At 39.3% G+C, this 27,459-nt stretch overlaps 2 protein-coding genes and 1 pseudogene across 5 annotated transcripts in view; 2 read left to right on the forward strand and 1 right to left on the reverse strand.

The window, feature by feature from the left end:
* Positions 1–27,459, reverse strand: part of LOC137254637 (serine protease inhibitor dipetalogastin) — a 220,321-nt gene that overhangs the window by 128,970 nt on the left and 63,892 nt on the right. The window lies entirely within an intron of this gene.
* On the forward strand, positions 6,486–7,333 carry LOC137254639 (protein transport protein Sec24C-like). Of its 2 annotated transcripts, XM_067792476.1 has the most exons (3): positions 6,486–6,649; positions 6,710–6,938; positions 6,998–7,333. In XM_067792476.1, the coding sequence occupies exons 2-3, from the start codon at positions 6,788–6,790 to the stop codon at positions 7,081–7,083; spliced, it is 237 nt and encodes a 78-aa protein (XP_067648577.1). In that variant the 5' UTR covers positions 6,486–6,649; positions 6,710–6,787; the 3' UTR covers positions 7,084–7,333. The 2 variants fall into 2 exon arrangements, with proteins under 2 accessions (XP_067648577.1, XP_067648576.1); XM_067792475.1 differs by having other exon boundaries at positions 6,620–6,938.
* LOC137254296 (T-complex protein 1 subunit eta-like) lies at positions 7,112–8,093 on the forward strand (annotated as a pseudogene).

Consider the following 27,459-nt stretch of genomic DNA (forward strand, 5'->3'; position numbering starts at 1 on the left):
TACATCTTACTCGCTCTTGCTCATCTCCTCCAGCTTTGCGTTTACGACCACCCACATTGTTGGAACTGTTAGGGTTGGTGTTGCAATAATGCGCAATATGCCCTGGCTTTCCACACTTAAAGCATTTGACTGCATCATTATTCTTCTGCTGCGTACCCTTCAATGCTTCCAAAATTGCGTCTACCCAGTCTGGCCTTTCCACTTCCACGCGATGAGCTTTGTACGCTGGCTTACTCAAAAGTGAGGCTGTTTCCTGAGTCAGTGCATGCGATACCGTCTCAGCAAATGTTAGTTTTGGATTCGCATATGTAGTCCGCTTCGTTTCCACATCTCGTATGCCATTTATGATGCTCTGGATTTTTACCCTTTCAGTGTATTCCACGAGTGCGTCCGCATTTGCAAGATTAGCCAATCTTTCAGTATCTGAAGCAAATTCTCGCAATGTCTCATTTGCTTTTTGGTAGCGGTTTTGCAACTCAATTGGAATATCTGTTTTCTATAATCGCTTACATAACGTCGTTCTACAGCAGCCACCAATGCTTCATAACTGTTCCGTTCGTACTCTGGAAACGTCTGCAAGATTTCCACTACAGGCCCTTTCAATGCCACGAACAGTGCAGCAACTTTATCTTCCGCATTCCAATTGTTCACTGCTGCGGTCTTCTCAAAACTGTAGCTTGAAGACCTGGAAAGGAACAGAACCGTCAAAGGATGATGTTTTTACCTTTGGGTTATTCGTTGAAACAGCTGGGCGATTTAGTTGCAACTCCTGTATACGACCTCTCAAAACATCCACCTCGGCCTCAATTTTTTCCTCAAACTGCGTTATTTTCTCGTCCATGCGCGCTTCGAGTTTTGATGTTATACGCGCCTCTTGCGCTTCGAGTTGTACTGTTATGCGTGTCTCTTGTTCTTTCAGTTGTTCTTCCATCTTTGATGTAATCTGTGTCGACATTTCTGAAATACGCGTTTCCTGTGATTCCAGTTGGGATGCCATATATGTCTTCTGCTCTTCCAGTTGGGATGCCATATATGTCTTCTGTTCTTTCAGTTGAGATGAAATTTGCGACGACATTGATGTTACTGTCGATGTTTGTGCAGATATTGCAGCCAATATCATGTTCAAGTCTGTGCTCGTAACTGTCTGCTATGTTTCAATTTTCTCTTCAATTTTTGTTGTCTCTTCACCATCAAGATGAAAGTCGTAGTCGTTCCTGAAGTTCTACTTTAATGCCGGTTGTATTCAATCTACGGCTCTCCAACTCCTTCAGTTGCTGGATCTTCAATTTACTTAACTTTGGCATGTCCAAGTTGTATTCCTCTTCTGACACCAATTGTAACGAATTTTGTGCAATCCCCTTATTTGCTAATATTCTGCTTACGTTCGTATCGCTAAACTGTTGAATAAATAACTCCAATATTGAATAATGGAAAAATGGCCTTTATTAAAGTACTTCACAATAACACTTATACTTTGTAACTAGCTTGCTTAATAACCAATCTGACTGATAGCTTAAAAGAAACGGATTTCTCGCCTCCACTGTTGTCGCCCTTTTATACTGTCCGACCTCCTCGTTGCATATTTCTAGGCTTTTCTAATTCCAGAACTTACTAGTTAGTTATAAATTTCTCAGCTACAACTACAGATGTATAATTTTTATAGCTTCTCTTGTGCCCCATGCGCTTGTATGTGTGAGCGACACTTCCGCACTCACAATTGCATACCTTTAGGAGCATTTCATATAAGATATCTGCATGTGCTTGTGCGTTGCTTCTCCGCCGCGTGCACGCGTATGTGCAGACATAATGATTGAATTATTGATGAGAATTCACGTCACTGCTTAGCATCGGTCTAGAGATGGCAGTACCCCTTAGTGCCGCCAACATTCGTAACAATATATACCCAGCAAAAATCTAGTGACTGAAAATGGCGACCAACAACAAAATATCCCACATTATTCCACAATTGTTAGTATGACAGAATGAGATGGCCTAATTAAAATGTCCGATCCATATATGCTTGCCTCTTCTTACATGCTATGTACCCCCAAATATTTATATTTTATATTTATATTTATTTTATATTTATTTTATAAATTCCAAACACAACAACTATAAGTTTTATTTACAGTGTTTGGTGTTAAAGTAACATAATATTAAATGTGTTTATGTAAAAATTGTAGAGAGAAAAATATAAGATTTAAGATTTGAAAGGAGAGAAAAGTATTTCGACATGCTAAGCAAGATGACTCAATAGTTTCCTTTTGAAGTGCGTTATGTTAGAAATGCTTCTGATCTCCAAAGGCAAAACATTCCAGAGACGTACTGTTATAACAAAAAATTGACGTTCAGAAATTCGTGAGCCAAATCTTGTGTGCAGTAGTTGAGATGATCGCACGGACCGTGCTAGCTGAAGTCTTTCGTATAGATAGGCAGGCTCCTTAAACAACACTATTCTATGAAGGAGTGAAATGCATCTAAATTTAATCAGATTGTCGAATGTTATATTGTATATCTTATGAGCATATTCGGAGATATGTTCATAAGGACGTATACCATAAATATAGCGGGCTATGTTATTGTAAATTACATTAAGTTTTTTAATACACTCACTGTCACAATAGGCAAAAACTTCGCAGCCATACAGCAATGATGGTATCAAGTAAGACTTCGCCAGAAGCAATCTGATTTTAATTGGTGTGAAGTGCTGTGTGGTCCATAGTGTTCGTAACCTGCCATATACTTTGCCTATTGTAGGAAGGATATGATTATTCCAAGTTAATGTTCTGTTAAAAATGACACCAAGATTTTTTGCCGTGTCGACAAAGTTTATCGGAGCATTGTTAAGTGTTATTTTGGGGCACTGATCTATGTTAATAGTTTTTTTTATAAATAGCGATGCATTTAGACTTACTTGGGTTTAAGACTAGCCCGTTATCACTAGCCCATTTATTTATGAGACATAGATCGGAATTTAAATTTCGTACGCAGTTATTAATGGAGGCTGAGGGCCCGCCTAAATATACTTGAACGTCATCTGCATAAACGTGCACTTTACTATATTTAAGAATTTCTGGCAGGTCATTTATATATAGAACGAATAACAAGGGTCCAAGTATAGATCCTTGGGGGACTCCCTTGGCTACACTTAGAAAGTTTGACATGGAGCTACCGACGCTTACTGCTTGATATCTCTCAAGAAGATACGTATTTACTAGCTCCATGGCTGGAGCTGAGAAGTTGAAAAGCGTTTTAAGCATAGTAAAGTATGGTCAACTGAGTCAAATGCCTTCGAGTGGTCCAAAAGTGTGAGAAACGTTACTTGGTCCATATCCATATTTCTTCTAATGTCATCTGAAACGCTTAATAGCGTTGTGATACAGCTCCTGCTTGTTCTGAATCCCGACTGATGTGGGCTTATCAGGGAGTTGTTATGGACAAAAATATTTATCTGTCGATGCATCACGCGTTCGAAAACCTTAGAAAGAAAAGGCAGAATAGCAATAGGTCGAAAGTCACCATTTGGTTTCTGGACAGGAATAATTTTAGCTTTTTTCCAGCATTTAGGATAAACTGATGTAGTAAAAATGGAGTTGAAAACGTAAACGATATATGAAAGAATGTTTGGCAGGATGCATTTTACGAGCTTAGGATGGACACCATCAAGGCCAACGGCGCTTGACTTGATTGAGAGAATGGACTCGACCACATCGCATTCATCGACGCATTTAAAGGCAAAACCGGGTAAGGTAACACTTGGACCAGAACTATAACGATTATAGTTGATATTATGCAGAGAAGGTGGGGAATTTGCAAAGGTTGCGTTTAACTCATCTACATTAACCGATTCGGAAATATGTGTAGTTTTTTTCCCAATGCCAATGCCAATTTCGCGGATCTGCTTCCACGTCTTCTGTGAGCCAATGGCTGTACTGAACTGATATTCATAATATTTTCTTTTTTGCCTCTTGATTATTTTAGTCACGTCTCTTCTCAGTTTCTTGTAACCATTATAAGCTCTATCTGATCGATTTTGTTTCCAACTCAGATAAGCTTTGTTGCGTTTTCCTATTAGCTGCTTTATAAAATTGTTAAACCATGGATGCCTCTTGGTCTCAGCTGACCTTGTTACAAGCGGAACAAATTGGTCAAAGAGGGTACTTATGTTCTTTTGAATAAAACTTATCTGATCATCGGCAGAAGTCATACTATGTATTGAGCTCCAATTTACAGCATTAACACCTGCACAGAGTTTACCGTAGTCTATACGATTGAAATCGCGATATGAAAAACTTGAGGTATCAGAAACAAATTGAAAATCATACGCTATAAAAATTAAATCGTGTTTGGAGAAGTTGGGAGAAAGTAGTTGGTCATATAATAGTACTTTCGATTTATCGCTTACAAGAAAGATATCTAATAGGGTGCTCGAAGTACGTGTAAAGTGCGTTGGTGCGGTGTAATTGACTAGGGAAAGGCCTAGATTTCCCACAAGTAGTGGAAATCTTACGTCATTAAGTATATTACAGTTGAAGTCCCCGGCTATAATTATATTGTTATAATCTATCATTAAATTTTCAAGGAAATCAACAAATTCCATGTATTCGATTTGTTTGTGCGGCCTGTAAACGCAGCCAATGAGTAGCCTGTCAAACCTGGTAAATATCTCTAGAAAAATGTACTCAATCGAACTTGATGGCGATGACACACAGTTGAGCTTGCATGACAGCCCACTCCTAACATAAATTGCCACACCCCCACCATACCCCATTCTATCCAAACGAAAAAGTTTATACCCGCTTGCGTTGAATAATTCATCATTGCTTTCAGCATAGAACCAAGTCTCCGATACACATATTATGTCTACGTTAGAGTCTTCGAAAAGATATCTGAATTCGTCGATTTTATTACGGGGGCTTTGCGCATTAATATGGCAAACTTTAAGCCCTTGTCTTTGTTTGCTTAAAATACGAATCATGTTATATGAGTTATCTTTGGAACAAGAAGCATTCTTACGATTTAAACGATTTAAATGCATTATTAAAAAACTTCAAAAATATCAAAAAGACCCTTACAAAGCACTTCATGGAAACTAACTTGAGTTTGAAATATATATCCACCGAATATGGACATGCTAATAGTGTCGAATGTGTGATAGAATTTATAATGTAGAAAGGAAAATAAGAGGATGAGAGAAAAAGAAGCTTTACAGATTTGCTTACAGTGTAAGTTTTCATACATTATGAAATGAAGTTTAAATAAATATGATCAATTTAAATTTAAATTTGTAAATTTGTACGTATCAAAATTCTTATGCTCAGAATAGTAAATGTATATGTGTAAATATGTAAATATGTATGTAACGAAGATTCATATGCTGAGGAAAGTCGCTACTTGTTCTACACCTGTTCACTGTTGTTAACTGCTGCTATTTTTTGGACATCACTTATACTGGATACCTTTATTGCTTTGCTATTGGGGTTTACTCGAACATATATCTGGCTTCGCCTGGAGAAAACAGATGTTATTGGTTTATTCCTCTTAAGCTTTGATGCAAATTGAAAGACCTCACGGCTGTGCTTAGTGAGGCTCTCATAAAATTTTCTGCGAATCCGGTATTTGTTGTTTTCAGCTTGAAACCAAAAGCGCAGCAACAGCAGAGTAATACAAATTGATTTACAAATAATTTTGGATATAATAAAAACTAAATTTAAATTAAGTGTTGTGTGCGCTACGGTATTTGCATTTTATATTAATAATACATTAATATTTTCCACAAAGGAACCAAAATCAAGTAAGTTTTAATGCGATATGGGAAAAGCCATTTTCTGGGAAATCTAACATCATTTTCCCATATCGCTACACATCCATTCATTCATTTTCATTACTGGTGCTACAAAATCTGCATCGTTAAATCTGTTATATTGTAGGATTTGCTTTAACATAATTTGAATTAATAAAAAACTATTATTTACAGGATATCGAAAATTTGTCCCCATTATCGCCAGAGGTGATTTCGCATCAGGCAACACTCAATATTGGTAGGATTGGACACGGTAAGTCCACTGTTGTGAAAGCTATTTCCGGAGTTCAAACGAAAAGCCATTTTTTATGCAATGCCACGACAGCAGCAGCAACGACCTATCTGCCAATGACACAACAGTCGGGCTATCCACCACAACCTGGTCCACCTGGTTGCCCTCCACAGCCTCAACATCCAAGCTATCCTCTACAACAACCAAGTGCACCAGGTGGTTACATGGGTCAAATGATGCCACCAACATAACCTGGACAGGCGCTAATGCCCAGTCAGCCACCCATGCCGGGTCAACCCCCAATACCCGGACGTCGTTGCTATGATTTATGCTAATACAACTAATATATTTCAAAAATTACTGATGATTATTTTTGTATTATTTTCTTTAGCAGCCACCTGCACCTGGTACTGGTATTGTATATCAACAGCCGCAACAGTAGCCCAACGCCGTTTATATCCCGATCAGATGCCTAATCCGATAAGCGTTATCGTTGAAAATTAAAATAGCGCAGGTGGTGCTTTTATTACTAATGAACAGGGTTTATTGCCACCATTGGTGACCACAAAATATGTGGTACAAAATCAGGTTAACTCCTCGCCACGTTACGTTAGGTATTGATATTCGAAATTAATTTTTTGTTTGGCAATTACATTGATCTTTCTCGTTTGCAGGCCTTTTTTTATTGCATACCTGCAACAGCTGATTTATTAAAAACAACAGCTTTGTCCTTTACACTTACCATCTCACCAATGGCACGCACGGTTGAGGGTGAATATGAGCCACCCATTGTAAATTTTGGTGAAATGGGTCCAATTAGATGTAATCGTTGCAATGCTAATATGCAATTTGTAGATGCTGGTCGTCGTTTCCAATGTCTAATGTGTAAATTAACAACAGATGGTAAAAAAAAACTCTTTCACTTTTACTTGTATTCATTGATCCATATTTTTTCTCGACAGTGCCAACTGAATATTTCCAACATTTGGGCCACACCGGACAGCGCGTCGATAAATATGAACGTCCTGAACTTGTATTGGGTACATGAGTTTTTGTGTAGAAAATATTTGGGTACCGATAGCTCTCAAAGTAGAACCTCAACTCATATCCAACATCAATGCCTCGCATTCAATTGTGGACGCTGTACGCACTACATTGGGTTCACACAGTATGGACAAACATATTGTTGATTCCAGTGGTAGGGCCACAATTTCAAATGATGGGGCAACCATTATGAAACTATTGGATATTGTGCATCCAGCCGTAAAACTTTAGTCGACATCGCCAAATCTCAAAATGCTGAGGTAAGTTTTTTGTTATATTAGAATGTGTAGAATAAAAATGTTTCTCTTATCAGGTCGGCGATGGCACCACTTCCGTAGTACTTTAAGCATGTGAAATCTTAAAACAAGTTAAGCCATATGTTGAGGAAGGCGTGCATGCACGTATCATCATTAAAGCTATACGCAAAGCATTACAATTATGCATGACCAAAATATGACATGGCTGAACATGTCGAAGCACCAATCAAAGGAACAACAACGTGCTTTGTTGGAAAAATGCGCTGGCACAGCAATGTCCCCCAAACTTATTCATCAACAAAAAGATTTATTTTCTAAAATGGTTGTGGACGCTGTACTTTTCTTTGGTGGATCCAACGTCATACAAAAAATATAAAATCGCAATTTTAAATATAGAATTGGAATTCAAGGCTGAGCGTGACAATGCTGAAGTACGTATTGATAATGTTCAAGAGTATCAGAAAATTGTTGATGCTGAATGGCGTATTCTGTACAATAAACTAGCCAAGTACGACGCCAATGTTGTTATCCAAAATACCAATTGGTGATGTTGGTACACAGTATTTTGCAGATCGTGAAATGTTCTGTTAGTGTACCAGAAGAAGATTTGAAACGTACAATGAAAGCTTGTGGTGGTGCTGTTATGACTACAGCTAATGATATTAATTCAAGTGTTTTGGGTCAATGCGATTACTATGAAGAACGTCAAGTTGGTGGTGATCATTTCAACATTTTCCAAGGTTTGATAGTGGTTTGACATAAATTTTATTTTTATAGTTTATAATTATTTAAAGGTTGCGTGAATGCTAGAACAATTAGCATCTCGCAATGAAGAGATATATTCCTCGAATCCCTGCGCTTGCATCTTTAAATCACAATATGATTTGAAAATTTTATAATACTAGTGGAAAACAAGTAAGGAAGGCTAAGTTCGGTGTAACCGAACATTACATACTCAGCTGAGAGCTATGGAAACAAAATAAGGGAAAATCACCATGTAGGAAAATAAACCTAGGGTAACCCTGGAATGTGTTTGTATGACATGTGTATCAAATGGAAGGTATTAAACAGTATTTTAAGGGGGAGTGGGCCATAGTTCTATAGGTGGACGCCATTTAAGGATATCGCCATAAAGGTCATCAGGCAGAGATTTTTGCTTCTTAAATGACAACCAATTAATAATGGTTTGAAGGGGTAGGGAGACAGTAAGACATTACTTATTTCCACATTGCAACACATACAAAAATAGGTACAAGGCGCGATATACCTCCGAGGAGAGCTTCTCTTCCAATTTGCATCGGGCTACTTTTTAATTTTTCCTACAAAATAGTGACATGTGACTTTTGATTAATCTTTGAACTTTATAGTGGAACAATTGTGCCCAATATGGCCATACAAATCTTTTCAGCACGGTACAATAAAAGCATTTTTTCGAATAATTTTTGTATAACTTTCGTCGGATGATATAAGGTCTTCGCTGCTGTCCTGAACTTCTGCTCGTCATATTTTCCACTTTAATATCTTTAAGTTACTACTACTACTCTTACCTTAATCGATATTAATAAATACGATAAGCACCGATTTCATCACCACTGAAAAACACACTCATCAATTTTAAGAAAGGAGAGTGGGAAGATTACAAAACTTATACTTACAATCGTTTTGCTGCCCTCCCTATCCCGACTGATGACCGCCAAGGAGAGCGTGCTTTCCGCAAAGTTATTGAATCCGCTTCCGCTCGTTTTATTCCCGCCGGAAGAATACCCGAAATACGGCCACATATTCCAGCGGAGGCCGCAACTCTAGCGAGAGAACATGACCTAATAAGAGAGCACGACCCCCAAATAAGGGATATAAACCAACGCATCAGATTGCTAGTGGATGAACACAAGCGAAATGGGAGGAGTACTTAAAGAAATGTAACCTCTCTGCCGGTATAGGTGAGCTATGGTTCACCGTAAAGTCCATATCGAACCCGACTAAGCACAATCAAAAGATTTCCATCGCCTTCGGCGATAAAGTGCTGTCTGATGCGAAAAAATGCGCGAGCGCTTTCTTCCGACAATGTGTAATGCATTGTACGGTTGACAAAGCCAGACGGCGGGCCAACAGACATGCACATAAGCATTGACACAGGGCGTCCTCAATTACCATCACCGCCAAAGAGGTTGAAGATGCCATCGTTCATGCTAAACCATCTAAAGCTATAAGCACAGACGGCATAGCCATGCCGATGCTGAAAAAATTAGGCGAAGAGGGATTTATTTATCTAGCGGATGTCTTCAACCTGTCCCTGTCCACCATCGTCATATCCGAAAAGTGGAAAATGGCCAGGGTGGTTCCGCTATTAAAGCCTGTTAAACCAGCTTGCATAGGATATTCTTACCATCCGATGTCTGTCCTGTCGCCAGTAGCCAAAACACTTGAAGCCATTTTGCTTCCCTATTTCATTGCAAATTTGCGTCTTGCCAATCATCAGCATGGCTTTCGAAAACTACATAGCACTACCACACGCAAATAAATTTCGGATTAAATCAAAACCCCCATCATAGGACAGTACTCGTTGCGCCAGACCTGCCAAAGGCTTTTTATACGGTCAACCACGGCACGTTACTGCAAGACCTGGAAGGCTCCTCCTTTCCTCCAAGTCTCAAAAGGTAGACCGCAAATTATCTGTCTGGTCGGCAATCATAGGTGCATTTCAGGAACATAACATCTAAACCCAGAAGAATTAAACAAGGGGTACCTGAGGGTGGTGTTTTATTCCCATTTCTGTTTAACTTCTACATATCGAAGTTACCTTCACCGCCAGAAGGAGTCACAATCGTGTGATACGCCGATGATTGCACGATAATGACCACAGGCCCAGGCCCACACATCGATGAGCTGTATAATAAAATAAACAGCTATCTCCCTGATCTCTCCAGTTTTTTCGCCTCGCGAAACCTGACATTGTCACCGGCCAAATCATCTGCGACTTTACAACATTGACGCGCCAAATGACGACCATATTGAACATCCACGTCGTTGGCATTACGCTACCGACTGTCTTACACCCAAAAATCTTGGGTGTGATGTTCGATCAGGATCTACATTTTGGAGAGCATGCAATCGCAATTGTTCCTAAAGTCCAGAGCCGTAATAAACACCTCAAATATCTTTCCGGCAGCACTAGGTGTAAAGACAAAGAAACGCTCAATACCACTTACAAACCGCTACGGGCTGTCTTCTTATGTCCCCAGAACACCATCTACACAATGAGGCGAGAGTACTCCCCATTAAGGAGAGAAATGAAATGCTGAACAAACAGTTTCTGTTGAATACCCGGAAACTTGGGCAACCCCACAGACGTATGATGAGGCTGCACTTCACACCGGCTTAAGGGGTCACCTCCGTAAGCATTATGAGGAAATACCGCACCTGAGAACACAGCCGTATGAAGTAACAAAGCATAAGGAGGTCCTCAGTGATATCCACAAACAGGCGTCGGACCTATATGTCAGGAATTTCCTGGCGAATTTAGTTCTTCAAGAAAAATACCCAGAACTCGCAGAAGAGAAACGCACTCTTCCTAGAGAAGCGCTCAACTTCGATCTGGGCACTGAAACAGGTTAAATTCTTAGCTATCCAGAATCTACCCCGACATACAAAATGTATGTCCTGCTTGCAATGTGTCCCCACATGCCACCAACCATCTCTTCAATTGTAATGTGGAACCAACTCCTCTAACACCCCTCTCTTTATGGTCCACCCCTGTTGAAACAGCAAGTTTCCTTGGACTCCCTTTGGAGGACATTGATGACAATTTGTGATTGGTCAGACCTATTGGATGGGGCGAAGCACTGTTATAACAACAACAACCGATTTTTTTTTTAAAGTGGCATACGTCTTTAGTATACACTTATATCAGATTTCCTATTAAATGGGGTTGGTGGGAAGCCCCATCAAGGAGATTCATATAGTTCGCTATATCTGCTGCCCACAGTACCTAAGCCTGCTTGAAACCGTCTTTATTTACCGTAAACCTATGGCTTGCCAAGCATGGCTTCCGAACATTGTATAGCACCACCACCGCGCTGAATTCCACCAACACTTAAATAAATTACGGAATGAAACAAACACCACACTATAGAACATTGTATAGCACCACCACCGCGTTGAATTCCACCAACACTTAAATAAATTACGGAATGAAACAAACACCACACTATAGAACAGTACTCGCTGCGCTAGACATGTCAAAATTCTTTGGCACAGTCAATCACGGCAAGTTACTGCAAGGACTTTTATCCAGTCTTAAATGGTGGACCGTAATTGCAGCTAAGGTACAGAGCCGTAACAAAATCCTCAAATCTCTCGCTGGCAACACTTGGGCAAAAGACAAAGAAACGCTAATATGTACTTATAAAGCAATTGGCCAGCCGCTTGTGTATTACGCGTTCCCGGTATGGCCAATGAAGAACATTATCCACACAATGAGGTGAAAACACTCCCCATAAAGTAGAGAAGTTGAACGTTGAACGAAGATTTTCTGAAGAGATGCGGTACAAAGTAAATCAACCGTTTGTACTAAAAGTTGCATTAAGGCCCAAGAATTGTCCCATCCCACCCGTTTGGTCCGCTGAGCCCTTTTCTTCAATTTCGATCCTTTTCAGACAGTAACCACGAATTTGGTACTTCACAGAGGTAAAAATTCACAAGAATGCCTACAAAATTTGCCACACATTCGCTTAAAGAACGTACAATATTTTACTTCAATGGAATTCTTACCACAAAAATTGTTGTCAATAAAATGTAGCAGAACAATGACATTTCAACTAGGATATAATTTAGGCAAGGCATTAAAAAGATATGTTTTGAAGATGAAGCATATTTTTTGTTTAAATATCTTAACTACTTATAAGATATCGTTACAATTGAGATGAGAAGCACTTAAACTTATATATATACTTGCTTTTCCGGTTTCTGGCAAACACGCATCACCCTCCCCATAAAACTTGAACTTCTGAGATGACAAATATTCTATAGTACCAACAACTGGAGTTTAATGTTGCCATCTTGACCTACTTTACAGTGTTTAACTGTTTATATTAGTTAAACGAAAATACACCATTTTTTTAGTATCTGATAAAGGCTACCAAATCGTTGACATCATGCTTCACGACCTTCACGGATTATTTAGAAAAGGAGCTCCCAGAAAGCGGTGCCTTGCTTCAATTAGCGCTGGGTAGTTGCAGATGATTTGAACCTCCGTTTCCTCCTCATCATCCTCTTTACAACTCCTGCAGTATCGAAAATAAGGCGCTCCTAACCTTTCTGCTTTCCTACCTATAAGGCAGTGCTCAGTTAGTGCCCCTACAAGTGTGGAAACTGTAACCCTACACCCCGATCAGACAAATCTCTCGATCCAACCGCTGCTAGCCTCTCCAAGTTAACTACCCTTCTACATCATCATCATTGATCCGCTTCACAACTCTGTACGGGCCTTCCCAGCTACACTGAAATTTTTATGGATCACCTTTCCGCCGGTGAGGGTTGTATAACAGTACCAAATCTCCCTCCAAGAAATCTTCCGAACTGAGGATCTAGCCGTACCCTTGACTTTACGTTATCTTGCTCCATGTAATGGCTTTACTCCCTTGTTGACGTAATCAGATCGGATTATGGAATAATCAGTAAACGCTCCTTGCCATCCACATATCCCCCAACGGCAAGACTGCTCGATTTGAGATACAAATATAATAGGACATTCAATAGCTTGAGCAAGCTCTCACTCCATGCATTTGGCTCGCTCTAGCTCATCTCCTTCAGCTGTTTGCTTAAGAGTACCACTAGGTTCGAGCCCGCAATGAAGTGGGAATCGTCTGTAAGATTTCAGCTGCAGGTCTTTTAAATGCGACGAACAGTGCAGCAACCTTATCTTCAGTATTGCAATTGTTAACTGCTGACGTCTTATCGAATTGAAGCTTAAATACCTGGAAAGGAGTATCATACGACCTTTTAAATCATTGACCTCAGCCTGAAATTGGGCGATTTTTGCATCCTGTATTAATACTTTTCGGAGTCAATGCGTATTGAGAATTAGCTGATCAGCATAATTTTCTCGCTTGAATAATACTAAAATGTTAAAATTTCAATTGGGGTTTGGAAAAAGAAAGGGGAATTAAATGTTTTGCAAATATTTTGTAATTTAAGTCACTCGGTTAAAAAATACCTATTCAGTTATTTCAGGAGGGTTGTTTGATGCCGATATTGCAATGTGCGTATAAAACCTTCAAGTAAATACTTATGTTGTGAGCCAAATCGGATTTACACAACATTGTTATTGTGTCCCCAGCTAGAACAGAATGTCTTACATAAACACTATTTGCCATATCAGTAAGAAAAGTATCCCTTATAAATTTGAAAACTTTCCATTATATTATACAGGCCAAAAGGGAAAACTTGATAAAATTCGTGTGAGTTTTTGCCCTCTCTTGCATATTAGCTTTTCGTATTTATGTATGCCATAGCGCTCTCACTTTAGCACCCATATATGTAATACTCCTATATTGCTGGTAGAAAATGCTCGCAATGTGTTTTGAATTCGAAATCAGAACAAGGCAGCCTATACAATTTTTGTGATTGTACATAGCAGCATAATGCTCGGTTTTTCAGGGCGAGTTTAAACTACAGTTAAAGTTGACTAGAATTTAACCTTGCCACTTTGATCGATAACATAAAATTTTGCTGCCCATCTCAGCTTAAGCGACCGAAGTGGCAGGATTACAGTCTAGGCCACTTTAACTGTAGTTTAAACTCGCACTGAAAAACCGGGCATAAGTGTGACAAGAAAAAATTTAAATATCTGTACATTCGATTATTGAATACAAAAAAAAACGTTTAAACAGCAATATATCGGCACTCTGATGTTTGGGAATGTACCTAGCCTTTTGTAGCAATATAGGAGCATTATTAGTTTTTTTAAATTTCGAATAGGTGGCAACCCTAAATGGCAACCCCACTCAAAAATATCCCTATTGTAATGCGCAGTGAAATACCTTTCGTTTGAAACCCATATCGGCATATCTCATGCAATTTTTTTTTAATTTCCAGTAGGTGGCAACCCAAAATGGCAACCCTCAAAAATGTCCCTATTGTAATGCGGAGTGAAATACCTTTCGTTTGATACCCATATCGGCATATCTCATGCAATTTTTTTTTAATTTTGAATAGGTGGCAACCCTAAATGACAACCCTACTCAAAAATTTCCCTATTGTAGTGCGGAGTGAAATACCTTTCGTTTGATGCCCATATCGGCATATCTCATGCAATTTTTTTTAATTTCGAATAGGTGGCAACCCTAAATGGCAACCCTACTCAAAAATGTCCCTATTATAATGCGGAGTGAAACACCTTTCGTTTGATACCCATATCGGCGTATCTCATGCAATTTTTTTTTAATTTCGAATAGGTGGCAACCTTGTGAAACATTCTGAGTGGCAACACCTAGGTAGAAAGTCTTAGAAGGTGGTACATTATCTCTGTGCCAAATTTCATTTAAATCGGTTGAGCCGTTCTCGAGATCGTTCGGCTACACAAACAAACAAGAATTATTCATTTAAAGTTGTAATATAAAGCTCACAAAATTATATGAAAGATTTTATTATTCATGAGGTTTATAATGGATATGGGGCTTCTATAATTTTATACAAACACCCTAAACATTCTATAAACTTGAATTTTTTAAGCATATTGATTAAATTTATTTGAATTTGACTATAACTACTAACTTCAAACGGCATAACATATAAAGATTAATTTTTTCAACTTTTTTTTACATCTATCGCTTATGTAAGGTAACTTATGACAAAAAACAAACTGCGCTTCCAAGGCAGTCGGTTCTATGTACCGGAGCGACTCGGGATTTTTCCCGACCAAGGACTGTCATTTCAGTGTGACCCCATCTAATTTGTTTCGTCCCTCCCACAAATTGTCATCCTCCCAGCAGCTCCTTGCAGCAGGACTGCTCCATATTCTCTTACTCCGGGAAGGCATCGAATCCAATCCGGGTCCGTCTCCTGACCCCGGTCCTGAGAAATGGTTTTGCTGCATCTGCCGGAAAAGAATCTTTTTAGGACGGTCATACTCTGTTCAGTGTGTCTCGTGCAAGGGATGGTTGCATCGGACAGGTTGTTCTGGGCTTGATCCCAAAACCCGACGTCCACGTAACTTTTATAAATCTTTTGTGGCTCCTTGCTGTTCACGCCCAAGGGCGTCCCGTAGTCTACGCCTAAGCCCCCCCCCCCCCCCCCACTACCTTCCAGCAGCCCCGCTGCTCAGCAAGCCACAACAAGTATCCGCTGCTGCTCGCGCCCCACCGCGCCAACAACTCAAACAGCTGATACCACTCATAACTACTACCTTCGTAGTAGAGTTGGTAGCAATGCTGAGCATTAGCCCCTGCCCCCGTCTTCTCCCCCCTCTTTTCCGGCAGCAATCGTGCAGGTCAGGGAAACAGACTCTTAGTCCCTACCTCCGTTTGCACCGTCTGCCAGCACAGAATATATAGGTTTGCGACATCCGCCCAATGCAGCTCCTGCCTTGGGTGGTCCCACTTTCCTAGATGTTCTGGTTTCCGCGATGGCAACCCCCGACGGGTTTCATCGCGCCATGTTGCCAGGTCGCAAACCCAAATCATCCGGGTACCCTAATGCTTGCCCAAGGACGCCCAGTCCCAGGGCCAAAACAGCAATTGCGTCCTGGCCTTCCACAACCCAGGCGTAGTCACCCGTCACTTACCCCCAGAGTGGCGACGTCTCCCCTTATGCACTTCAGAATTCTGCAGTTAAACTGTAATGGAATAACTGGGAAGATTACGGAGATAGTCGATTTCATGAAGCGGCACAGCATCCGCATTGCTGCGATTCAAAAGACTAAACTCACAGCAATATCTGCATTGCAGACATGCTCTGGGTATAATGTCCACAGGAAAGACCGCGAGAGCGGAAATGGAGGCGGTTTCGCATTTATCATACACCACTCTGTGCAATATTATATATTTGATCCCGGCATCGACCGCAGGGACAATGTCTTAGAACGTCAAGGCCTATCTGTCCGGTCAGGCGATGTAAACCTAGAAATCATCAACATCTACATCCCTCCTGCCACCTGTTGCCCCAGTGGATACCGCCCTAATATCAGGGCCTTACTCACTGGCAACAATCGCATTATATTAGGCGATGTCAATGCCCATCATGATCTATGGCATTCAAACTTGCGGGCGGAGAGTAGGGGTGAGATGTTGGCGGATCAAATAGAAGAAACGACGTTCTGCACAATAAACGGAGACGCGCCCACGCGTATGGTAGGAAGCTGTCACAGCTCGCCAGATATCTCAATCGTGAGCGCAGAACTCGTAAACTGAGTCAACTGGCAGCCGATGGTAACATTGGCATCCGACCACCTGCCCATACTTATTTCGCTTCAGCGTACCGCCGACTTCTTCGTCACTGAAAAACGCACTTTCATTAACTTCAAAAAAGGAAAGTGGGAAGAATATAAATCCTTTACAGACAACCGCTTTGCTGCCCTCCCTATCCCGACTGATGCCCGCCAAGGGGAGCGTGACTTCCGTAAGGTCATTAAATCCGCCTCGGCACATTTCATTCCCGCCGGGAGAATTCCCGAAATCCGGCCCCACTTCCCGGCGGAGGCCGCAAACTTAGCGAGAGAACATGACCTTATAAGACAGCTTGATCCAGGCGACCCCCAAATAAGGGATATAAACCAACGCATCAGATTACTTGTGGATAACACAAGCGGGCGAAATGGGAAGAGCACCTAAGAGGTTGTAACCTCTCTACCGGTGTGGGTAAACTTTGGTCAACCGTAAAGTCCCTATCGAATCCGACTAAGCACAAAAACAAAGTTTCCATCGCCTTTGGCGACAAAGTGCTGTCGGACGCGAAAAAATGCGCGAGCGCTTTCTGCCGACAATATATAATGCATCCTACGGTCGACAAAGATAGACGGAGAGCCAATAGACACGCACATAAACACAAATTCAGCGCGTCACCAATCATCATCACCGCTAAAGAGGTTGAGGACGCCATTGGTCGTGCTAAACCATCCAAAGCAGTGGGCCCAGACGGCATGGCCATGCCGATGCTTAAAAGCCTAGGGAAAGAGGGTTTCAAATATTTAGCGCATGTCTTCAACCTGTCTCTTTCCACCTTTGTCATACCTGAGAAATGGAAAATGGCCAAGGTGGTCCCGCTACTAAAGCCTGGGAAACCAGCTAACATAGGTGAGTCGTATCGTCCGATATCTCTCCTATCGCCAGTGGCAAAGACGCTTGAAGCCATTTTGCTCCCTTATTTCCAAGCAAATTTGCAGCTAGCCCCTCATCAGCATGGCTTCAGAAAACTCCATAACACTACCACCGCGCTAAATGCCATTAGCACCCAGATAAATTGCGGTTTAAATCAGTACCCCCACCATAGAACAGTACTCGTAGCGCTAGACCTATCAAAAGCTTTTGATATGGTCAACCATGGCTCGTTACTGCAAGACCTGGAAGGGTCTACCCTTCCCCCATGTCTTAAAAGGTGGACCGTAAATTATCTGGGTGGTCGGCAGGCATCGGTGCAATTTAGAAACGAAACATCAAAACCAAGGAGAATTAAACAAGGGGTGCCACAGGGTGGTGTCCTATCCCCACTTTTGTTTAATTTCTACATATCTAAGCTACCTTCACCACCGGAAGGAGTCACAATCGTTTCCTACGCCGATGACTGCACAATAATGGACACAGGCCCAGGCCCAAAGATCGATGCGCTACGCAATAACATGAACGGCTACCTCCCTGATCTCTCCAGTTTTTTCGCCTCGCGAAACCTGGCATTATCACCGACTAAATCTTCCGCGACCTTATTTACAACATGGACGTCCCAAATGTCGACCATTTTGAACATCCACGTCGATGGCACTACGCTACCGACTGTCCTACACCCCAAAATCTTGGGTGTGGCGTTTGATCAGGATCTACATTTTGGTGAGCACGCAGCCGCAATTGTTCCGAGAATTCAGAGCCGTAACAAAATCCTCAAATCCCTCGCTGACAGTACTTGGGGAAAAGATAAAGAAACGCTCATGACTACATACAAAGCAATTAGCCAGCCGATTACGTGCTACGCGTCACCCATATGGTCGCCAAGCCTAAAAATCACTCACTGGAAGAAACTACAGGCCTGCCAAAATACTGCTCTCAGAATCGCCACGGGCTGTCTTCTTATGTCCCCAGAACACCATCTGCATAATGAGGCGAGAATACTCCCCATCAGAGAGAGAAATGAGATGCTGACCAAACAGTTCCTGTTGAATACCCAGAAACCTGGGCATCCCAACAGATATCTGATTGATGAACCAGCACCGCCTAGGGGCTTAAGGAGTCATCTCCGTAAGCATTTTGAGGAAATACGGCACCTGAGAACCCAGCCGTATGAAGTGAAAAAACACAAGCAGGTACTTGGTGATCTCCATAAACAGGCGTCGGACCTTTATGCCGGGAATTGCCCGGTGAATCCAGTACTTAACGAAAATTATCCAAAACTCGCGGAAGAGGAACGCATACTCCCCAGGGAAACGCATGTCACTCTTGCTCAACTTCGTTCTGGATACTGTAACAGGTTAAACTCTTACCTATCCAGAATCAACCCCGACATACAAAATATATGCCCCGCTTGCAATGTGTCCCCACATGACACCAACCATCTCTTCAATTGTAATGTGGAACCAACGCCTCTAACACCCCTTTCCTTATGGTCCACCCCTGTTGAAACGGCAAGTTTCCTTGGACTCCCGTTAGAGGATATTGATAACAATTTGTGATCGGTCGCGGCTATTAGGTGGGGCGAGCATTGCTACAACAACAACAACAAAAAACAAACAGAACGGGCTATCTTATATATGACATTATTACATATCTTTTAATATTTCATTTAATAATTTTATCATGGTTTTTACATTTCCTTTAAGTATAGTATATATGTATGTACATTTGAAAAGAAATTTATGACTTTGACAGGAATGTTCGAATCTTAATTATGAATCAAAATAATTATACATAGCTATTTGTAGTTTACAAAAATACACAACTTTATATTCACAAGTTGTTTGATCCGTTTGTTTCAATTCCACTTTTGATGTAGCGCAGTATTACACTTCATAATATATACCTATAAAAGGAAGTACATATGTATATACATAACTAGCAGACCCGGCAGACGTTGTTCTGCCCTAAATTTGTATATCTGCATACATTTTAATAAGCTTTTTCCGTCTAACTCTCCCTCGCCCCTCTACATTTTTTCCTAATCTTTGTATTCACTCCTCCATCCGTATTTTTCGCTTCAACTATCTCCATCTTCGTCTCATTCTATCTCTTTCTCCGTCTCCTTCTCCTTCTCTCTTTTCTCTTCTCTCAAGTTTTTCTCATTCTTCTTCATATCTTATTGCCAGTCCCAGAGGGTGGTATGTATTTTGTTCCAGTCCCAGTCCTTCTCTGGTCTACTTCCCGGAAAAAGGCATCGGAAATACTAATATAGGTAAATTTATATACCAAATTCAGGCAAATCAAATAGGACGTAAGTAAATAGGTATGTAGGTATTATCAATTCATATCTTTATTTCGGCTTCGCATGCATATTTATCAGTTTTGCCAGGTTGATGCGACTAAATCGAATATCACAATGAAAATTACTTAAAAGCTCTCAGCAACAGCTTTCATTTGATATCCAAAATACACACACATTCTAGGGGTGCCCGGGTCCACGTTTTGGCCTATATCTCGAGACCCTAGTCACCAATAGGTATGAAAACTACCCTTTACTAAAGCACCCATCAACAGCTTTCATTTGATATCTATATTGTATAAACACATTCTAGGGGTGCCCGGGTCCACGTTTTGGCCTATATCTCGGGACCCTAGTCGCCAATAGGTATGAAAACTACCCTGTACTAAAGCACTCATCAGCAGCTTTCATTTGATATCCATATTGTATAAACACATTCTAGAGGCGCCCGGTCCACTTTTTGTCCTATTTCTCGAGACTCTAGTCACCAATATGTATTCTGGTCCACTTCCCGGAAGAAAAATTATCCGACATTTTATTCTAGATATAACGCTACCTACATACCAAATTTCAGGCAAATCGAGCCATATATACGACAGTTTAGAATAAATCGGTCCCTGGTCCACTTCCCGAAAAAAAAACTTTTCACAAACAGTCTCTGGGTTCCTATTAAGTTATCCTAAAAATTTCATGGCAATCTTTCTATCCGTTCTCGAGGTATGGAGTGACAATCAAAATGTACACTTCTTTTTATGTATATAGAAGAAGATAAGTATGCTATTAAAATATTAAAAATGTACATAGTAATGTTAGTATATGTATGTGCTTTTGATATACTTCGAGGCATTTTATGGGTATTTTATAACAGTTGCAACAAGTTTTGAAGAGTGGAATTATTTTTGATTAAATTCAACGCAATACGATTCGCAACAAAATCAATGCAGCAATAACACCATCGGCAGCAGCAACAAAACCAACAGCAGCAGTAATAATCTAATACTAGTATCGCCTGTGGTCGAAATTCGACCAACTCTTATTTTTATACTCAGTTGAGCAGAGCTCACAGACTATATTAACTTTGATTGGATAACGGTTGGTTGTACAGGTATAAAGGAATCGAGATAGATATAGGCTTCCATATATCAAAATCATCAGGATCGAAAAAAATTTGATTGAGCCATGTCCGTCCGTCCGTCCGTCCGTCTGTCCGTTAACACGATAACTCGAGTAAATTTTGATGAAATTTGGTATGTAGGTTTCTGAGCACTCATCTCAGATCGCTATTTAAAATGAACAATATCGGACTATAACCACGCTCACTTTTTCGATATCAAAAATTTCGAAAAACCGAAAAAGTGCGATAATTCATTACCAAAGAAGGATAAAGCGATGAAACTTGGTAGGTGAGTTGAACTGATGACGCTGAATAGAAAATTATTAAAATTTTGGACAATGGGCGTGGCACCGCCCACTTTTAAAATAAGGTAATTTAAACGTTTTGCAAGCTGTAATTTGGCAGTCGTTGAAGATATCATGATGAAATTTGGTAGGAACGTTACTCTTATTACTATATGTCTGCTTAATAAAAACTAGCAAAACAGGAGAACCACGCCCACTTTTAAAAAAAAAAATTTTTTAAGTCAAATTTTAACAAAAAATTTAATATCTTTACTGTATATAAGTAAATTAAGTCAAAATTCAACTCCAGTAATGATATGATGCAACAAAATACAAAAATAAAAGAAAATTTCAAAATGGGCGTGGCTCCGCCCATTTTCATTTAGTGTGTCTAGAATACTTTTAATGCCATAAGTCGAACAAAAATTTACCAATCCTTGTGAAATTTGGTAGGGGCTTAGATTCTGGGACAATAACTTATTTCAGTGAAAAAGGGCGAAATCGGTTGAAGCCACGCCCAGTTTTTATACACAGTCGACCGTCTGTCCTTCCGCTCGGCCGTTAACACGATAAATTAGCAAAAATCGATATATCTTTACTAAACTCAGTTTACGTACTTATCTGGACTCACTTTGTATTGGTATAAAAAATGGCCGAAATCCGACTATGACCACGCCCACTTTTTCGATATCGAAAATTACCAAAAACGAAAACAATGCCATAATTCTATAACCAGTACGAAAAAAGGGATGAAACATGGTATTTGGATTGGTTTATTGACGCAAAATATAACTTTAGAAAAAAAATTTGTAAAATAGGTGTGACACCTACCATATTAAGTAGAATGAAATGAAAAAGTTCTGCAGGGCGAAATAAAAAACCCTTGAAATCTTGGCAGGAATACTGTTCGTGGTATTATTAGTTGAGGGGTCGACTGCTAATACGCTACCCAAAATATCGAGAGAGGTCTCAAACGACGCGTCTTGACATCAGTATTAATAATCCGAAGGCGGAAAATAAAAATATTAACATGTTCAAAAGATATTAACGAAAACCCGAAAAAAGACCCGCGGGTACCTCCGAAACCGGGGGTGGGATCCATAGTATTTTTGCACAGAACACCTTTCTGAGTTGGCGGCCTTCGGCCGCGCTTATAAAAAATAACCCTGGGCTAAGCCATGCCAAGTCCGGGTGTGTGGTATAACCATGGCTACCGCCACGGTGATGCACAATTTTTTTTTGTGGGTACGAACACAACAACAACCACATGAAAATCGCCAGCTTCAACTGCAAATATCTCCGGATATAGATAAAATTTTTCTTTTCCATATCGGATTATTGTTCTCGAGATTAATACGCGTCTTTTGACACCTCTCTCGATATTTTTGGTAGCGTATTAGCAGTCGACCCCTCAACTAGACTTTTACCAACTAAATTAGCGGTATCCAACAGATGATGTTCTGGGTCACCCTGGTCCACATTTTGGTCGATATCTGGAAAACGCCTTCATATATACAACTACCACTACTCCCTTTTAAAAGCCTCATTAATACCTTTAATTTGATACCCATATCGTACAAACACATTCTAGAGTCACCCCTGGTCCACCTTTATGGCGATATATCGAAAAGGCGTCCACCTATAGAACTAAACCCCACGCCCTTTTAAGATACTCATAAAATCCTTTCATTTGATACCCATATCGTACAAACATATTCTAGAGTCACCCCTTGTCCACCTTTATGGCGATATCTCGAAAAGGCGACCACCTATAGAACTAAGAACCACTCCCTTTTAAAAAGACTCATTAACACCTTTCATTTGATACCCATATCTTACAAACAAAGTCTAGTCTCACCCCTGGTCCACCTTTATGCCGATATCTCGAAAAGGCGACCACCTATACAACTACCACCACTCCCTTTTAAAACCCTCATTAATACCTTTAATTTGATATCGATATCGTATAAACACATTCTAGAGTCACCCCTGGTCCACCTTTAAGGCGATATCTCGAAAAGGCGTCCACCTATAGAACTAAGCCCACGCCCTTTTGAAATAATCATTAACACCTTTCGTTTGATACCCATATTGTACAAACGCATTCTAGAGTCACCCCTGGTCCACCTTTATGGCGATATCTCGAAAAAGCGTCTACCTATAGAACTAAGGCCTACTCCCTTTTAGAACTAAGGCCGACTCCCTTTTAAAATACTCATTAACACCTTTCGTTTGATACCCATATTGTATAAACGCATTCTAGAGTCACCCCTGGTCCACCTTTATGCCGATATCTCGAAAAGGCGACCGCCTATACAACTACCACCACTCCCTTTTAAAACCCTCAGTAATACCTTTAATTTGATACCCATATCGTACAAACACATTCTAGAGTTACCCCTGGTCAACCTTTATGGCGATATCTCGAAAAGGCGTCCACCTATAGAACTAAGCCCCACGCCCTTTTAAAATACTCATTAACACCTTTCGTTTGATACCCATATTGTACAAACGCATTCTAGAGTCACCCCTGGTCCACCTTTATGCCGATATCTCGAAAAGGCGACTACCTATACAACTACCACCACTCCCTTTTAAAACCCTCATTAATACCTTTAATTTGATACCCATATCGTACAAACACATTCTAGAGTCACCCCTGGTCCACCTTTATGGCGATATCTCGAAAAGGCGTCCACCTATAGAACTAAGACCCACGCCCTTTTAAAATACTCATTAACACCTTTCGTTTGATACCCATATTGTACAAACGCATTCTAGAGTCACCCCTGGTCCACTTTTATGCCGATATCTCGAAAAGGTGACCACCGACACAACTACCACCACTCCCTTTTAAAACCCTCATTAATACCTTACATTTGATACCCATGTCATACAAACACATTCCAGGATTACCCCCGGTTCATTTTCCTACATGGTTATTTTCCATTATGTTGTCACCATAGCTTTCAACTGAGTATGTAATGTTCGGTTACAGCCGAACTTAACCTTCCTTACTTGTTTTCAACTCAGTCTATGCATTCAGTGTTGGGGAGTAGTAAAATAATGCATTAATAGTTAAGCAGTGAGCGGAAATATAGCAAACTGGTCTAACTTACTTAAATTTTTCATTAAGACATTGTAATTTTTATTGTATTTTCTTAAATTTTCTACAAAATTTTCAAATGTAATTATAACGTTTTGGTATGGAGCTCCTTAAACAAATATATACAAAATCTGTAAAATCAAAAGAAATTGACATAGAATTAAGGTGAAATTACTTGACATTAAATTGAAAAATAGCTTTTTCCACACCACCCGGGAGGTCCCCGTTGGGGCGCTACCGAAATTAGTTTTGTGTGCTCAGTTCCCCAGTAGGCCTATATCTCCCATATACATATATCGCCCATTTACTTCAATAGTGTCATAATTCAAAAACACGAACTTTTAGTTAAAATCGAAGAAATTTGCTTAAGGAATTTAGCCTATTTCACGCCACACGTTAGGTATGCAATTGGCGCTTTACCGAGTTTAACTTTGTATAAATACATATATATGTAGTATGTACATAAGTGTGACACAAAACGAAAATTTCGAGTAGAATAGAGGATAACTTCATAAAAAATAAAAATATAAAAAAATTGAAAAAGAAGGCAGAGTTTACTAAAAAAATGTAAATGAAAGAAAAAAAATAAAGTACTTAAAGTGCGAAAAAATTAAGTGATGTGAATAAACAGTTCCATATAAAAACGCAATAAGTGCACTTACACCTTTTTCCGGGTTTTAATGTTATCATTGTGGAAATATGAAGATTCTAATATTCGGATATTTAATGTTGGGATCCCCATTGAGATCTAAGTACGTAATTAATTTGTATTAAATTTGTAAACATTCATGTTCATGAAATGGAGATGAATATATATGACCATATCTACCATAAAATATCGTCTGTGAACGATATAAAACTAAGATATAACAAAGCAGAATAAATTAGAAAGAAAAGAAAAAGAAACAAAAACATTGAAATTATTTGCGTGAAAATAAAATTGATTTCATAATTTTAAGTGACATAAACAAATTAGGATTATGGGATCTAAGCATCCGATTTATGGGCATATAATCAAACAAAGTTAGCCTAATAATAAATATAGTGGGTAATATACTGCCTATGCAATATTTCGACCTAAAATCGAAAACGTTTTTGGGTCGTTTTTTTTCGTTTAATATACAACGTGAAATTTTCCAATTCAATCAATATGCATTTAAATAATAATAAACTAAGTTGAAATAAAAGATAATATAATAAAAGAAAATAAGAAATATCAAAATAAATTAGCATAAAAGACAATATACAAATTTTAATGTAATATCTTTGTAGCAAATTTAATATACAATGTGATAAAAGATAATATAATAAAATAAAATAAGAAATATCAAAATAAATTAGCATAAAAGACAATATACAAATTTTAATGTAATATCTTTGTAGCACATTTATTTATTTTTTGTTCACTATAACACGTTATATCTAAAATGAGCATAAAATCTGGAAATGCAAAAAACATTTGGGTCAAATTTGCAATTAATTGTTATAAATAAATAAATTTGGTGGGTTTGAACAAAAGTTGACTCATTATTTCTGATTTCATTTTTTTTAAAGCAACTAAAATGAACAACATTGAATCTGTGAAATAAAGACCTATGCTTTTACGTGTAAGTAAAATTTGTCCAAAAAAATGGGCCGGTTAAGTTATTACTTCTCTTTAAAGTTTTTTTGTGCGCTAACAATTATTTTAGAAGACTTTTTTAAGGATTTTGGTACAGACCAATATAGATAATTAGCAACAATGGGAAACAATATTTTATTTGAACTGAAAATGAGCGAAGCAGTAGTTCTCTCACCGTTTGGCGTGTACAAATATATACATATGTAGAGATGAAACATTTGAGCAACGCGACAATTAGCATTTGGAGCTACGTACTCGGGGGGGTTTGTGAACATAATCGTCCTACAGATGGCAATTTCGATAGTTGCACAGATTTTCGAATTTACAAAAAACTTTTTCTATTAATTATAAACAAATAAAGTAATATTTGTTAACAAAAATAGGCCTATGCACTGCGGCTGATCAATACGAAGCGATTCATACAACTTTTATATGATTTTACGTATGCTAAGTATGCGAAACAGCCTGTCAATTGATTGTATGGAAATTTTGTTAGCGTATTAATATATAGATTTTTAGGTCTATACCAAAATTTTACTTTTTCGAAAGTAAAACTTTCTTTTGATGATACCGATTATGACTTAATTCGATGCTTTTTCTCAACGCCTTTTCGAACTTACATATTTCGACCTTCAGTCGCGAAAACCTCTAAAAGGAGGAGAAACAAGTTAATAAAAGTAGTTACAATATATAACAGCTAAACCTCTATTACCGTATTAAGGGCAGATGACAGTAAAAAAGTTGTTAAACTTCAAAGGCGTGGCTAAAAGGTTTGGACGAAGAGGGAGAGGACTTGAGTAAAAATTGAGACATGTATATTTACAATGTTTGGTGTGCTGGGTTATCTGGACCCAGAATAGATTGGTATTGAAAATGGGCGAATCCGAACGGTAATTTTATCATTATCTGTTTCATTGCAAAGCTATGAGCCGTCGATAGTAAATTGATGCCACTCCGATAAAAAATTGATAACATTTTGATAGCATATTTATAATCTTTTCATAACTTATCGATAAATTTTCGATAGGCAATCCGTAACTCCTCGATAATAAATCAATAGCTTTTCGGTAACATATCAATATTTTTTGCCATTTGCGATCAAATTAGTAATTTCGAAAATGCGATTTTAACCAGGAAATGAGTCGCATTTCGTGCAGTGTAAATGTAGAGTGATATACATTTAAGGCATGGCGGAAACAGGAACAGGTGACCGCACGAAGGCAGCTGATTGGTTTTTTCTTAATATGATTTGACACTTCAACTTCCGGCGCAGTAAGATTTTGGCATTAGTCCATCGATTTGCAAAAACAAAGTACATATAATGTGTATTTATATTTGTATGTGTCACCGTGATGTTACCTTGTATGGTTCCGCCATGCATTG

This window comes from Eurosta solidaginis, chromosome 5 (assembly GCF_040869045.1).
Source record: "Eurosta solidaginis isolate ZX-2024a chromosome 5, ASM4086904v1, whole genome shotgun sequence".
In the NCBI taxonomy this organism is placed as follows: Eukaryota; Metazoa; Arthropoda; class Insecta; order Diptera; family Tephritidae; genus Eurosta; species Eurosta solidaginis.